The 16,545-nt window shown below is 39.8% G+C and overlaps 1 protein-coding gene across 3 annotated transcripts; it reads left to right on the top strand.

Moving 5' to 3' along the window:
* Positions 1 to 502: 502 nt before the first annotated feature.
* On the top strand, positions 503 to 16,097 carry LOC311147859 (dual specificity mitogen-activated protein kinase kinase 4-like). 3 transcript variants are annotated; one of them, XM_084184675.1, is made up of 13 exons: positions 503 to 1,017; positions 2,295 to 2,330; positions 3,734 to 3,766; positions 5,726 to 5,828; positions 6,718 to 6,889; positions 7,347 to 7,466; positions 7,623 to 7,742; positions 7,849 to 7,900; positions 8,072 to 8,199; positions 13,587 to 13,664; positions 13,837 to 13,985; positions 14,323 to 14,368; positions 14,592 to 16,097. In XM_084184675.1, the coding sequence occupies exons 1-13, from the start codon at positions 894 to 896 to the stop codon at positions 14,703 to 14,705; spliced, it is 1,275 nt and encodes a 424-aa protein (XP_084040801.1). In that variant the 5' UTR covers positions 503 to 893; the 3' UTR covers positions 14,706 to 16,097. The 3 variants fall into 3 exon arrangements, with proteins under 3 accessions (XP_084040801.1, XP_084040803.1, XP_084040802.1); XM_084184676.1 differs by lacking the exon at positions 3,734 to 3,766 and having other exon boundaries at positions 505 to 1,017; XM_084184677.1 differs by lacking the exons at positions 2,295 to 2,330; positions 3,734 to 3,766 and having other exon boundaries at positions 504 to 1,017.
* Positions 16,098 to 16,545: the final 448 nt, after the last annotated feature.

The following is a 16,545-nucleotide window of genomic DNA, read 5'->3' as shown; positions in this document are numbered from 1 at the left end:
TATGAAGTTTCGACAAGTGAACATTTATAGGCCCGATTGCGAAATCGCCAAGACTCGTTGTTTTCTTCCTTTCTTTCTGAAGACTGCTTTCTGAATATAGATGAATAGGGAAAACGATTGCAAGCTACCTATGTGTTACTGTGACATTAAATACTAATTTGGCTACTTTAAAATAAAATAAACTATGGACAGTATTACACACTACTTAAACTGATTTTAATCTGACATATTACTGTTTACTGTATGGTCATTTATAGCCTAATACAATTAGGCTAGAAATCGCCCCAACCCACTGATACACGGTCAGATATTTGTCTTCCCCCTAGTGCTTTAGGTTAAAACTTGCGGTATGGAAATCTGAGCCTAGTTTGTGTTCCTCGAACTCAGTCCACACACACGCAGCAGCTTCGCGTTGGAAGCTGTGGGTGTTCACGTTCGCAAGTGACATTTGGTCAGCTGACTGAGTCTTGACCAGAGACTGAAGAGGAAGCGAGACACCCCACTTGCTGTTTTGTCTGTTTTTTTTTCTGGTTCAATTAAACTAAGTAGACCAGGCCAAGCTGCTATTGCATTGGTGTCTATGACACACCCAGTTAAGTAAGCCGGAACTTACCTTTTTTTTTCTCAATGGTAAAATGCCAGACTGGACGGTCTTCATTTATCCACCATCTTTGGTCTCGACTCTAGGTGTGTAATGGAAAGGTGGTTACTGGACTGTCAAACACTCTCCCAATTTATTGCTGTCTGTTGGTAGTTACAGTCTTGTCCGGTAGCGCTCTACATCCACCACGCGCCTTTGAGTCGAAGTAGCCAGTTTGATTATTCTCTAGTCTAGTTTGGTAAGGGTGAAGTTGCTCTCTGCATTGCTGCTGATAGAATTCAAACACATAACAATGGCGACTTCCAGCCCCAACAACACAACATCTACCAGCCACAACAGCAATAACGCAGGATCTACAGGCACACATCACCATCAATCCCAATCGCAACACATAACAACAATGAGCAGTATGCAAGGTAAGGATTGTAAAATACCAGCTTGTTAGCTAACGTTAGCGCTAGATCTTTTTTTGTGAGTGGTGTTAACGGGAGCAACCTAATGACTATGCTTACTAACTAGCTATATTGGCTAGCTAGCTATCTACTAACTAACAGATAACTTGCTTCAGTTTTATTCACACACTACTACAAGTCAGTTAACTAGCTTGGTGTCTACAGTTAACTAACTACCGTCAAAATCAGTTGCCCCCACACCCAAAACATTGTCTTCTAGTCAAATAACGGGTTCTGATTTTGTTGTTGTTGAAATAAGTAACACCAAAACAACGTTAACTTGCCACATAGCTAGCTTATGTTACCTAGTGAATAGTTGTTAGCTAACGTTACCTAACTAGCGAGCTAAGGTTGGCTAACAAGCGGCATTGCTAGCTAGCCTTCTTAAATAACGAGCTAGAATATAGGAAGGCTTGTCATGATTGATCTGGATGTGGTAATGTGTTGCTTACTGTCTTTCAATGTAAAGTCAGGTTACCTCTAACTAGCTAATATTAGCTAGCTATAATATGTTGCAGTTCTAAAAACAAGATCATGTTGGGATGTTTTTTTCCCCTCCAGACTGTTCATGTAGCTCACTGTTAAAGGGATACTTAAGGATTTTGGTAATCAATCCCTTTATCTACTTCCCCAGAGTCAAATCAACTCATGAATACCATTTTTGTCTCTGCATCCAGTATGAAATTGAGGTAGTTTCGCGAGGCAATGCTAACTAGCGTTAGTCGCAATGACAGGAAATGCATGGTATCTACTAGCATGCTACTGTAGCAGTTACCGCATAGAATTCCAGTCATTGCGCTAACATTTTACATTGACATTTTAGTCATTTAGCAGACGCTCTTATCCAGAGCGACTTACAGTTAGTGAGTGCATACATTTTTTACTTTTCATACTGGCCCCCCGTGGGAAACGAATCCACAACCCTGGCGTTGCAAGCGCCATGCTCTACCAACTGAGCTACATGGGACTAACGCTAGTTATCATTGGATGCAGAGACATACATTTACAAATGGTATCCATGAGTTGATCTGACTCTGGGGAAGTAGATACATGGCTTCATTACCAGAATCCCGACGTTTCCTAGGCCAGGCAGCTACAGTAATGTTAGCTCAGTGAAACTTGTGCCTGAGCATCTCTTACATTTCAAATACATCCACCAGCAGAAATCTGTTCAATTTCCACCCAATACATAATTAGCTAGCTATGTTTTTACAAACAATATATTTTGTTTTAATTTACAGAATCCAACACCTGCTGGAGATGTCAGAGTGAAACAGGTAGCTAACGTTACTGTCAATATTACAGATTTTATAAAGATAATATATATATATATATATATATATACATTTTTGTTGATGCTTTACCAATAACTGTCATAGCTCGTTAGTTACTTTTGGATCTGGTTCTATACTTTTGCATGCCACTCTGAATCCAGGTAATAAATGAAAGAAACATCTGTTATGGTCCTCTTCTGTCAGTGTCAAAGTATTGAAACTACATTTGTGATATTTTTCTTCTTTTTCCATAATGCTACTAACTTCCCATAACCCTCCTGACTTGATGCTGATCGACGGTGAGCTGTCCCAATAATAATTTCTTCAATTGTCATTGTCTCTCCCTGCCAGGATCATTTTGTGGATGCATTTAATTTTCTATCTTGCACCCCTCTATTATTTTTCTCATTTGTAGGTTGTTATTCTTATAGGTCTACCACGATTAGCTCCGCTGAATCTAACTGATCTAGGCCAAGTCATACCAAAGTTCTCTTGGTTGTTTCTGGCTATATGTGTGTGCTCAGAGTAAATGTTTACCAGTTCACTGATGCGAGGCCAAGTTATAAAAGTTCAGTGGTTCACTCAGCAGAAAATAATTTTAGTCTGTCATGAGGCCATAGCCACACTTGTTTACACAGACATTTCAAAGTGCAGTGTTACATTTGGCAGTTTTTTAAAAAGTATAACAGAACACGGCCTTCCAGATTTTAGTGATAAATATGTTTTTAACTTTTCAGTTATTGGTTGGTTTCTCTTGTAAAAGTGCATACAACATGAATGCAGTTGGGTCTGTGGAATGTACCATCATAGCCTAAAGCATAGATAAGACAAGTGCAAGTGAGGTAGTTAGCACCAGTGACTATTCAGCCAGTTGTCTGTTCAAATTGCATAATTTGGGGGGCTTACGCAAAGGAGCTTTTACTTCTTCAAACTAAGTACATTTATGATTATTAACTCTTAACATGCAATATTGATAACAATGCTGCTGCCATTTCAGCTGATAACATCTGATAAGTAGCCTAATTCTTTAGTTAAGTATTGCATGTAGGTTAGGCCTAGATCAAATATTTATTGAATTGGCCTAGTTGGTCGTGTTTTAGTGTGTGTAGTTGTTGTCCACCCTTGGTATCAAACTGTGATTCCAAGGGTGGAATCCTCATTTAGCAAAATCAAGTTGATTGAGACTTAAAATAGTTGTCAGTCAAGGTGGTGACGGGTGTTGGGAAACAGTGCTGCATCGTTTCCTGGTCTAAAAACCGAAGCTGAGAAGAACAGTATTTGTTCACCAGGTTTCTTGATAGAACTTTGTTGTTTTTTGTTTATCCAACTGAATATATTAAGTCGGTCAAACAGTAGCCTAAATAAAGGTGAAATATGAAAAAGATATGTTCTCTTCTCACCTCTAGGGTTTCAGATAAACCTGTCTGGAGCTCCCCCAAGTAAGCCAAACCTCTTTTGCTACAGTACCAACAGTTCTCAACCCTTTGTTTCCACCTGACGGTCTGATATGGGGGAGTCTGTCCTCTTTTCTCAACTAATCCAAGTAAAGAGTTGTTGGGGTCTAGTAGGCTTGTGCCGGTTTTGACAGTTTAGGCTAATAGTTGAGGCTAAACATTGATTATCCTAGCTGAGTTAAAGAGTGCAGCTTGTGTTGGTCTGTGTTTTAAGACACTTGGTCATAATATTTTAGTGATGCAAAGCAAGTAAATGAGACTTGTCCAACTGTGAGTCGTATTGATTTCAGTTTTCAGTTGTTTCCAAAAAAACAATAGTTGGCGGTAACCATCCTATATGTTTTTATCTTACTATTAGTTATCACCAAACAATTTAGTTTCATCATTTTCATTTACCAAGACGTTCCAATCCATATTCGGATCATCCATCATCGGCACAAGCCTAGGGCTAAGAGCTTCCATTAGCATTGGTGTGTATAGATTCACACTTTGGCTTTCAACTGGTCTTCACCACTGTTCGGTTCGGCCTGAACCGATTACCTTCTACACAAAATAGCACTATGCTGGAACTTTATTTTATCTTGACAGAAGTGTAGTCCTTTTGCTTGTATTTATTAATTAGGTGTGTTTTTAATAAACATTGTAATGGAAGCTCTACATTTTTAGTTTTTGCACTTTTAGTCAGCTTGCTACTAACAAGCAAAACTAGCTAGTAATGCTTGTGGTTTTGTCACATTGTTTTTCAAACCAGTTTTGTTTTTGAACACGCCAGTGATTTTTGGCATGAGCTGTGCTTAAACATACACTTGCCCGTTGAGACATGGAGACTCTAGTATAATTTCCAGTGGCGTATGCCATTTTATTGGAGTTTGAGTAAACACATTCGTGTGGTGTTTTGGGTGGAGAGAACAGAATGCATCCTTCATTTCAAGGTGAACTCAGAGCAGTTTTCCTTGGGAAGCGCCTTCTCCTCTGGCAAGATAGATTTTCCAAACTGCAGTGTAGGCTATTTTACTCTTATGTATGGTTCAGAGCCACAAGTCACATTTTGTATTATCAAAGATCCAGTTCTGTCAGATCCATGCTTTTGTTGAGTCAGAATCTCATTACACAATGTTGTCCTGTTTCACAGTCTGACTCTGGGTAGTAGCCTAGTTGAAATAAAAAAACGAAGCAAGAAATTGTCTGGTTAATTGAAATTCTCACCTACTCCCTCGTTATTGCTTAAATTACCAAGCAAAATCTACTAAAACATGATAGGTGAGTGTTGGATTGTAGCTAAGCCTCCATCCTGAATAGCCATGGTATGGGATGTGAGCTAGTACTAGGCTATGGTTTAGAGCAGGTGTCTACTGAGAAGTGTATGCCTCTGCATCAACTCCAGTGAACCGGTCAAATTATACCTACCATCTGCAGTGAGTCACATGTATAACCAGGACATGCCTTGTAAAAAATACCTCCAGGGGATTTCTGTTCCTGGCCACTGAGGCTTAGCATAAACATGGTTTGATTGAGAACCTGTTATTAGATCTACTTGTGATTCATTTGAATTCGGTCAAGACCCGATTGTTTTGTTGACTATCCCATATAGTTCAGTATAGGTTAGTATCAGCTAAAATCCCAAACTCAGCATCTATAGAAGAAATCTATATTCTCACAGAGAAATATAAAGAGGGATGCCTTTGGTAAGAAGCAGGTCATTACTCTTACAGGCTTTGTCCCTAGATTTGGATTGCATGACTTCAGTAAATTTACTTGAATACTCTTGATAAATTCACCTGTCTCCCCATTGCTTTACTGGTCTCTCATTCTGTGGTATGGTATCTGTTTGTTTTCATGTTGTTTTTGAGTGTGTTGGTGTTGTTTTCTGGTCCTTGTCTGGCTCTACCCCTGCCATAGATGTCTTGTGTGCAATCTGCCATAAACTCTGCCTCTTCCGATCAGGTAAACGCAAAGCACTGAAGTTAAATTTTGCCAATCCCCCGATCAAACCAACAACCAGATTCACTCTGAATACAGCAGGACCCCCATTCCAGAACCCCCACATGTAAGTTGACCTCCAAACTTTGCAATGGATGTGGTTTTCTGAAGATGTACAAGATGTACATGAAGCAGAATTTGCATTAGCCACAATGCAAACTCCTGCATAATGAATTGTTATATGACTCTGCACTCTAGTCTACAGTCTGCTGAGACTCTTCATCTCCAAAAGCCACACATTGTCAATGTAACATTCAGTACTGTATAGGTACCCAGGCAATCTGTCAAAGACAGGCTAAGTGAGGTTGGAATGATTTGCTGTTGTATTTCTATCTCCACCTGCTCATGGAAAACAGAGAGTAACTGAATGTAACCTCAAGTACCTGTTTGGGCAACACCATTGTAGTGAATGTGAATAAGCCCTGTGTCTTTGCCGTGTAATTAGATGATAAATAAAACATGAGCCTGCTAAGTTACCCTGGACAAGCAAATGACTGATGCTGGATAATGCAAACTGATCAAACGGATGCCAGCTAACCATCCTTTTTCAGGTGCAGTATTAGATATACTGAACAAAAAATATAAACGCAACATGTAAAGTGTTGGTCCCATGTTTCATGAGCTGAAATAATGAGTATTTCTGTCTGTAATAAAGCCCTTTTGTGGGGAAAAACTCATTGTGATTGGCTGGGCCTGGCTACTCAGTGGGTGGGCCTGGCTCCCTCCCAGGCCCACCCATGGCTGTGCCCCTGCCCAGTCATGGGAAATCCATAGATTAGGGCCTCATTTATTTATTTAAATTGACTGATTTCCTTACATGAACTGTAACTCAGCTAAATCTTTGAAATTGTTGCATGTTGCGGTAACATTTTTGTTCAGTATATGATTGAGGTGAAATTAGCTAAACTAACAAAGATTGTGTTTCTTATCTGTCTCCCACCTATTTCTGTGGCCAGAGAGAGGCTGCGGACACATAGTATTGAGTCGTCAGGGAAGTTGAAGACCGCCGGCGGTGATTGTGACTTCACGGCTGAGGACCTCAAGGACCTGGGGGAGATTGGGCGGGGCGCTTACGGCTCTGTCAACAAGATGGTGCACAAGCCCAGCAACCAGATAATGGCTGTCAAGGTCACTGCCCTCACTGACCTCTTATTGACTAAACTACAGGAAGTGTTCAGGGCAAGATTTATACCGGCTCATCACTACTAAAGTGGACGGGACATTTATCCTATGTCCAGTGAAGTTGTCTGGCTGAGTCTTAGGCTATATTGTGAAATGAACACTGAGTAATCGTCATAATCACCAAAGGGTAACTGACTCCAATTGCAGGATATTGTAACATGTTGCTCATGGTAAACTTCCAACAGTGAAGGCTTTTGAGGGGAGAAAGGCTCGTAATAATGGCTGGAACAGAGTAAATGGAAACAATGTGTTTGATGTTGTTGATACCTTTCCACTTATTCCACCCCAGCCATTACCATGTGCCCGTCCTCCCCAATTAAGGTGCCACCAACCTCCTGTGACTTCCAACCATGGTCACAATTGAAAGCAACATGCATCTGATTGCCATGTGTGTCTCCCACAGAGGATTAGGTCAACGGTTGATGAGAAAGAACAGAAGCAGCTGCTGATGGACCTGGATGTGGTCATGAGGAGTAGTGACTGTCTCTACATAGTCCAGTTTTACGGGGCTCTTTTCAGAGAGGTGACCATGCAAGTTTTTCACTTCTTTGTTTTGTTGATTGATTTCTCTATACAGTAAATGCATTGGATGTAAATCAGTCGTTCTGTATAGTTAGCAATAAGCAGTGTATTGTCTTCACGTGGGTATGTTATGTCTTGTGATTCTTTTCTTTTTCAGGGGGACTGTTGGATATGTATGGAACTTATGTCTACCTCGTTCGACAAATTCTACAAATATGTATATTGTGCTTTGGATGATGTGATTCCAGAGGAAATATTAGGCAAAATAACATTAGCTGTAAGTTTTCATGCATTATCTCCTTACATAATTTACACAGATTTATTTGACAGGAAGGGTACATATTTCTATGTATTCATTTAGTTGCTATGTGTTTTCATTACAGACTGTGAAAGCACTTAACCACTTAAAAGAATACTTGAAAATAATTCACAGAGGTAAGACGACTCCAGAATGGAGGCCTTGTTCTTTACTTCCTCATTTGAGATGTGTATTTCCGTTATTACCTCACAATGCTCTATTTACTGTACCACAACAGAAGTGGCACTTCCTTTATCCAGAACTCTTAGCCTAGCTTTGTTATCTCTTCTATACGTTTCTCCTCTCAGACATCAAGCCATCCAACATCCTCCTGGACAGGAATGGCAACATTAAGCTTTGTGATTTTGGCATCAGTGGCCAGCTGGTGGACTCCATCGCCAAAACCAGAGATGCAGGGTGCAGACCATACATGGCAGTAAGTGATATGGGGATTTCAGTGCAATTTCATTAATGGCTGAAAGACAAGTACAAGATGTACAACTAAGGCTCTTTCTAATAATACATTTAACTTTCACACGATCCAGGACATAATTAGCATTCAATTGTTTTCGTACTTGGAGTAACTGTTGGTGGTGATCGCCAGTTGTAAGGAGACAGTAGTGTTGTTATTGAGGGGAGGCAGGTAGTCTAGCAGTTAAGAGTGTTGGGCCAGTAACCGAAAGGTCGCTGGTTTGAATTCCTGAGCCGGCAAGATGGAAAAATCTGTCATTCTGCCCTTGAGCAAGGCAGTTAACCCACAACAACAACTGCTCCCCGGACGCCGATGACGTGGACACCAATTTAAGGCAGCCCCCGCACCTCTCTGATTCCCCTTTCCCTATTGTTGATAGTGGCATTGTTAATGATATAATTATGGTCGCTACTGATATCTGTGCTTGCTGATGCTTGTTGTCTTGTTCCTATTCTGGACTAGCTGCAGAGTAACCTCATGCCGTGTGTGTGTGTGTGACATAGTTGAAGTCGTCCAGTGGAATGAGCTTATCGTGTCATCATCACAGGGTTTATTTTCTGCCGGGGGTGGGGGTATTGCTGATGGGAGAAGGGAGCCCCGGCCCCTCCAGTTTCCATTCTAAATTTGGCACACCTCTGCCACGTGTCTACCGGAAGGCCAAGGAAGGGCTGGGTTACTTCATTCATGTCTGTCAGAATAAAGCAGTTTGGGTTGGTGCTCCCACAGCTGTGAGCTCACAGTGCAGGAATCCAAGCCACATGGCTCCAGTTTCCTGTTTCCAATAGAAAAATGGCAGCCCTGCCGGGTGCTTCTTGGCCACCCCACTGCTAATTGCTTTAGCACAATTTTTGTCTCTGTTTGGTCTAGGTATTAGAGAGGGATTGATTTCACTTCAATAGAATATTATGTACTACACTACAATTAAGTAGGCTAGATTTGGTTCATGGTATGTGGTTTAGGTGACAGTCTAGCTCTGTTCCTCTCTGGTTGTTATGATTTAGTTCATTTAGCTGGCAAGTGGCCACATGTCTGGAATATTTATTATATTGGAATATGCTCACTAATACACTGTAGTGTCAGCTTTCTGTTGCTACTACCATTATGTACCAAAGCAAACTGTCTCTTAAATCAGCAGTTCCGTTTTTTTAAATTAGGAAATACTTTACATAATTGAAAGCAATTACACATCCAAATTAAATGAAATCTGCACCGATGTTGTTTTGAGTTGATAATATACACTGAGTGTACAAAACATTAAGAACACCTTCCTAATATTGAGTTGCACCCCCCCCACCTTTTGCCCTCATAACAGCCTCAGTTTGTCAGGGCATGGACTCTACAAGGTGTCAAAAGCATTCCACAGGGATGCTGGGTTTGCCCATGTTGACTCCAATGCTTCTCACAGTTGTCAAGTTGGCTGGATGACCTTTGGGTGGTGGACCATTCTTGATACACACTGGAAACTGTTGCGCGTGAAAAACCCAGCAGCATTGCAATTCTTGACACAAACCGGTGTGCCTGCCACCTACTACCATACCCCGTTCAAAGACACTTAAATATTTTGTTTTGCCCATTCACCCTCTGAACGGCACACATACACAATCCATGTCTCATTTGTCTCAAGGCTTTAAAATCCTTCTTTAACCTGTCTCCTCCCCTTAACCTACACTGATTGAAGTGGATTTAACAAGTGACATCAATAAGGGATCATTGCTTTCACCTGTTCAGTCTGTCATGGAAAGAGCAGGTGTTCTTAATATTTTGTGCACTCAGTGTAGTAGGTCTGAGTAGCTGTGTTGTTTTGAGTTAATAACAGGTCTGAGGAGCTGTGAACTGTGTCCTAGGTGAGAGCTGGGCAGCCAGATCTTTTTCAGTCTTGGCAGATGTGAGCTGGTGCTGTAGCCACTATGCCATAAAACACATCAGTGCTGCAGTCAGAGCAGTCTGTCCCACTGCTGTGTGGGTGACATCATCATCTAATTCTGGTGCATGAATGAATGGGAGGAGGTGCTCCCTCCACTCAGCAGCATGGCTGGTAGAAGTCTGCTGCTGATGACCTTGGCACTGTTTGGAACCACTGCATTGCCATGTCTTTTTTATGTCTGGAGGTGAGGTCATACATGAAGTAACTGGCTGAGGTGGTTAGTATGTAAGGCATGTAGAACCAGGCAATGAGGATCGGTCGACCAAGAGTAGTATTTTCTTTCGACCATTCTATTGGACTAAATTCGTTTTATTAAAATCAACTATATGTACTGAGCTTGTCTGGTGCTTTAAGCACAGTTTGATTAAATAATTAAGACACACAAATGACTAGAGGGAGCCAGTGATCAAGATGGCCTAACCAGAAGAACAAAACCTGTTCCCGACCCTCCTCCCGCTGCTGCTGGCTTTCGTGGATTCTGCGTTACGCTCCTGAAGTTGCCATTAATGGGCTACACCAGGGGTCGACAACATTTTCCATTTGGTGTGCCAATTTATCTGACCATTTCTACCGATCTGCGTGCCAGTTATGATTTTCATATGCACATTTTCGTGGAACAGTTTCATTTAATTTATAATGGTCTTTGTATCTCAATCTTTGTCATGTGGTTAATCTAAATTATATCTAAATCTACATGAAAACAATACTACAAATCTAAAAGTAACTTCTATTGCCATTGCCAACTATGTAAGAATAGCCTACATAAAGCCAACAAATAAAAACGTTGCAGCTTGCAGGTAGAAAATATCATGATTTAAAATAAATATCCTATAAATCAAATTTTTTAAGCATGGCCTGTCTTCAAAAAACTTGAAATGTATCAACTGTCCTGCCCGAAGCTAGCGCTAGCCAACTTGCAACATTGTATCAAATATCCTGAGCCCTCAGTTTCCCACAAAAGGGACATACACAGCTGTAGGCTGTGGGATAAGAAGTAATCAGGTATTTTATGACGTTTCCACTGGATCAGAGCATTACATTGTTTCCTTTCATGCCAAGTGGTTATTGGAAGGGAGAGAGCTGGAAATATTTTTCTAATACTTTGAGTACCTACTGTCATTCTCAATGGATTCTAAAAACAGACTTTGTTTACTTGCTGTTTGAGGTCAATACATTTTTTATTTGAGAAGCTCCACAGCTCATTAGTGATGGTGAGTTAAGACATTCAGAAATACTATCAGACATCTCCAAATGGGCACATTTATAGGCCTACATTTGCGCGCAGTCCAGGTAGCCTAGGCCAACTTCTATATGCTTAATCGGGTGCACTCCAAACAATTAATACATTGACAACTTGTAAATGACATGAAATAAACCAAAACGTGTTTCTCACAAGTGTAGCATAGGTGATGAGCTCTGCAAACGTGTCCACTCTGACAATGAGAATGTTAAACAACTATAATTATAATAATATATTGAATGCATTAACAGAAATTACCGTAACCAAACATTGTAGATGAGACATTATGGGAATTAATGGTAAATGTAGGCTACTACTGGTGATATGTAATGGGGAATTGATAGACACTAATAATTAAAGGGTAAACAATTCACACAATTTAATTATGAAACAATGAACACGCACGAAATGGTAGGAGGGCGCGCATTCTGGAGAGAGACGTGCCTTGTGCATCTTACTAAAGATTATGGATATACTGACAAGGTACAAAAAAACTGCACCTGCTGGCGGGAGACAGATTTTCCGCCGAGTTGGGCCTCTCTTCCTCTCTGATCGTAACCACACTCCCCTTCTTCTAGGACCGTGTCAGCCCCGCGTCCTCCTCAATTAATTAGTCCACTCAGACAGGCGCAAATCAGACAGGTGTGCCATAAAATAAATAAATACGTATTTGCGACTGCTCTACTAAAAACATCTTGGTCCACCAACAGCCTATCAACTAAACAATCGACCAGTTGACTAAATGGGGTCAGCCCTTAGGTGTATGTTTTATTCTGTTGAATTGACAGAATTGAGTGCCTATGATAATTAATGCACTCAATAATACAGTCCTCACCATATGTATTTGGACAGTGAATCTATTCTAGTGATGTTTAGGTTAGATACCGGAGCTCCGAGGCAAATCGCTAAGTAGCTAACTTCGAAGCAGTGTGCGGATGCGAGAAGTATGTCATCCATGATGTCCGAACATCGTTTGATCATGTGCTTTTTCAAACTGTGTGTCGCAAAATGCGAGATCCCACTGATCTCGTGGTTCCAGTGCTGCTTTCTTCAAATACAAGTTGCTTTCAAACACCGACTTCTACTGTACATCGTACTTCCAACTGTAGTTTTGTACATGTAGTTTCACCTTAAAGTAGCTTAGGAGGTAGAGTAGGGAAATATGGAACATACAGTGACGGGAGGGTATGTGGTCGAATACCATTGAAGACACACTATTTAGAAAATTGTTTTATGTGAAATCACACTTTCTGCACTGTTGTTCAATTAATTTGTTTTATTTTGTATAGCATAAGTTTCTGTCTTAAGCATCCTAAATAATGCCATAGATTCCGTTTTTGAAAAATAGTAAACTTGAAGGGCAACAAAGGGAAGTATGATGTAAGATTTGAACCTGGTATTCCAACTGATCATAGGCTACTAAATCCAACGATTTACCGTTGCGGCACAGAATTTTTATGAAAACAGTGGAGAAAATATTATCTGATAATCACACTGCTATTTATTGCTGACCAGCAGATGTCACTAATGAACATTGTGAACAGATAATGAAGCTCTGAGTAATGAACCGTTTTTCGGCACAATTTGGTGAGGGCACCGAAGCCTTCAGAAAGCCTTGGTTTCCCATCACTACTATTCACCATTCACTTACAATTGAACAAGACCTGACCTAAAAGTTAAAACACAACCAAAACAAGCTGCAAATGCATCCAAAGCGTTTATAAAGTTACTAGCTTGATGCAGTTATTGTGTGAAAATGAAATGGAACCAAAAACGAACTTTTTTAGGTTACTGTGAATTTGTCCAAAGACTTGTGATTTCTTCAAATGGGGGAACTAGATACATAAAGTGTTTTTATTTCTAAAGGATAAAACAGATAAGTATGAAAATACACTCATATATGGTGTTATTTTATACCCTCGCTTCATAGTCATAATTTGATTCAAATCCAAAATACTGGAGTATAGAGCCAAAATAAGATGAGCTTCACTGTCCAAATGCATATGGTGAGGACTGTATACTGTATACACACTTGAGTGTCTCACAAGTCTCCATTTGGATTGTTTTGCCAAGTTGTCTATTTTGAACATTATTTTATTTGTACTTAATTTTAGTTTTTCTCTTTATAGGCCCATCTATGATATCACTATGATGAATTGTAACATGTTTTCCATGTCTCGTCCACAGCCTGAGAGAATAGACCCCAGTGCCTCCAGACAAGGCTATGACGTCCGATCAGACGTATGGAGTTTGGGGATCACACTGGTGGGTCCTCAACCCTCTTGTCCACTTTGTCTTTAACATTCAAAAAGCTATTTGAAGATACACTGAATGTTAAAACCACAAGATAGTATATTCTTCTTAAAGTGTTTTTGTAATATTGTAAATCTTTCAAAGTAACTGTAGACTCACCATGTTGTTTTTGTTTTTTTTGCAGTATGAGCTGGCGACCGGACGGTTTCCCTACCCAAAGTGGAACAGTGTGTTTGACCAGTTGACACAGGTGGTGAAGGGAGAACCTCCACAGCTTACCAACTCAGAAGACAGGCAGTTCTCCCCAAAATTCATCAACTTTGTCAATCTGTGGTAAAGGACAAAGAGACAGCTTCTGCTGGCACTGCTTCAATGTTATTTTCACTGTGATATAATATAAGTTGAAGTATATTGAATCACTGCAGAGCAATATTGTCAATGTAAACTACTGTATGCTTTCGCAGTATTCACCAACAAATAACAAAAATATGTGCATTTCACAAGGTAATACCTCTGCATTTTTTGCATGAGAAATCCTCTGGATTTGATGTCCCCCTGGTGGACAAAACATGTAATGTCTCAGTTTTAAGCGTCTCAAGGAGAACCATGATGTAGTTTAGTTATTTTGCAGAGCAGAATTGTAATTATTTATTCGCTTTCCCCCCTTTAGCCTTACAAAGGATGAGTCAAAAAGGCCAAAGTACAAAGAGCTTCTGGTAAGTATGTACGTCCCGTGTGGCTCGGTTGGTAGAGAATGGCACTTGCAGTTTTAGGTTAGATTCCCACGGTACGGGGGGAAGGTATGAAAATGTATGCATACGAGCGTCTGCTAAATGACTAAATATTAATTAATGTAATTCTATTACATGCAGAGATATACTTATCACCTCTACATATTATTACATGTTAAAACATGCTCCTTCTGTTTCTTCAATACAGAAACATGCTTTCATACTGATGTATGAGGAGCGCTCAGTGGATGTTGCCAGTTACGTCTGCAGAATCCTGGATCAGATGCCTACTTCTCCCAGCTCCCCCATGTACGTCGACTGACTGTAGAACAAGAAGAAACGGAAGCCTGGAACAACAACAACAAAACAATGGCCTAAAGAGTTGCTTCATCCCATACTGCAGTGTTAAACTAAGACAGGAAATGTACAAACTAAAACACCACGTGTACTAAGACTGGTGTTCAGTCACGTCTGTATGATATCAACATTCACACACTTCTCTAGCTCTCCTACACAAACACACTTACATGTAAGTACACTAGTAACTGAATGAATATACCATGGTCTTGGTTCATCTCGATGTGAGACGTCATCTCTAATGTGGATACAGTGCGGTGATTTAAAATCTGGAAATGTATTTATAGTGTTTAATCACTTGTGGAACATATGATTTGGAGATACTGGAATCATGCTCTTTGTGAATCTTCCCACCTCTTCCATGTATGTGACTTTAAGCATTGTGTTTGGTATCTTAAATGAAACATTGCTTCTTAGGGTGTAAAGCAATTTAAAAGGTAACAGCATTGATGGACAGGATCATGTGGCCTCCATCCAATGTTGTGAGGGTGCTGCCGTCACTGTGCAATGGAATTTGTGCTGATATATAAATAAAAAGAGAGAAATAAATAATTGTGCTTTGAGAGACATTTAGTTACTCTGCATCTATGTGAGCTCAGGTTAATCCATTCTGATGTAGGAAGGCAAGCATCCACACAAACAAACACACTCACTGGCTCTCTCAGCCATGGCATATGCAACACTTTCTCTTTAAAAGCTAAGCTGTATGTATGTATGGTGCTGTTGATCTGTAATTATTCATAATGCCATCTTGTATCCCTGTATAGAGCCACACATTTATCTGTAATGAAATTGCCTACTGTTCTGATTACAGCTGGATGTTGCTACCGTTCTAATGCACCTGACCGGCCCCTAATGATTTCAGCTGATATGCCAGTATTTGTTTCTTAAATGCATGGCACCTGAACGGTGTTCTGACTGTGATTGATTGGATCCTATAATATTCACAATGTACACAGAATCTAGAGGTTTAGTACACAGTGTAGTTCACTTATTTTTTTTTATTACTGGATATAATGGAAACTTAGTTGACTGCTGGTAAAATACTGGTACAGTAGTAAACTATTTATTTATTATTACATTGGCTGGATATCATTGCCTACAACATGCATTCAAATGTTTGCAGTTTTACTGTAGAACATTAAAATTAGAATATCTTGCTGGGCAGAATATGTAAAATATTCAATGACCTGAGGATATTAAAATAAGCTTATGAAATATAAGGATGATTTAATTTTAATGATGTATCACATTTTTTATTTTATCTTTCATCTGACTGAAAATAAGAGTGTACATTTTGAGCTTGGTGTCACAGAAAAATGTAAGAACTATCCAACAAATAAAACATGTACAGGGATTTGCCTTATTGGTGTTCATGCAGAGTAACTCTGGCAAGTGGCAATGGAGCATTTTGAAACACATTATGTAAGACCTTATTTACTAGTTTTCTCTATCACTTTTGTAATCAATGATTTAGTCCATTCCTTCAGGTCAGGATGATTGCTGCACAATAAGGGAAAGTGATAGCCTGTAAGTCTGAAAGCAGAATATGAAGAAACATTAAAATATGAAAAAGATTGATATGCAAAGAAATATCAATGTCAATATCGCATTAATTAATAGCTTATTTCAGGGGTCATGGGGTACGAGCTAGCAGGATAAATGGTTAAATAAGACAAATAGCCCAAAATGGTGTCCCTCTCTTTTCACAAGCCAGCGTGAAGAGTCTGTAGCCCTAGAAATATGACTCCAAATTCATGATATCAATAATAAACATTTACATTTGGATATTGTATTTTAAATTC

Source organism: Coregonus lavaretus (genome assembly GCF_964263955.1).
Source record: "Coregonus lavaretus genome assembly, chromosome: 2".
Lineage (NCBI taxonomy): Eukaryota > Metazoa > Chordata > Actinopteri > Salmoniformes > Salmonidae > Coregonus > Coregonus lavaretus.
The sequence above is the reverse complement of the archived record's forward strand: the minus strand, read 5'-3'. Positions and strand labels throughout refer to the sequence as shown.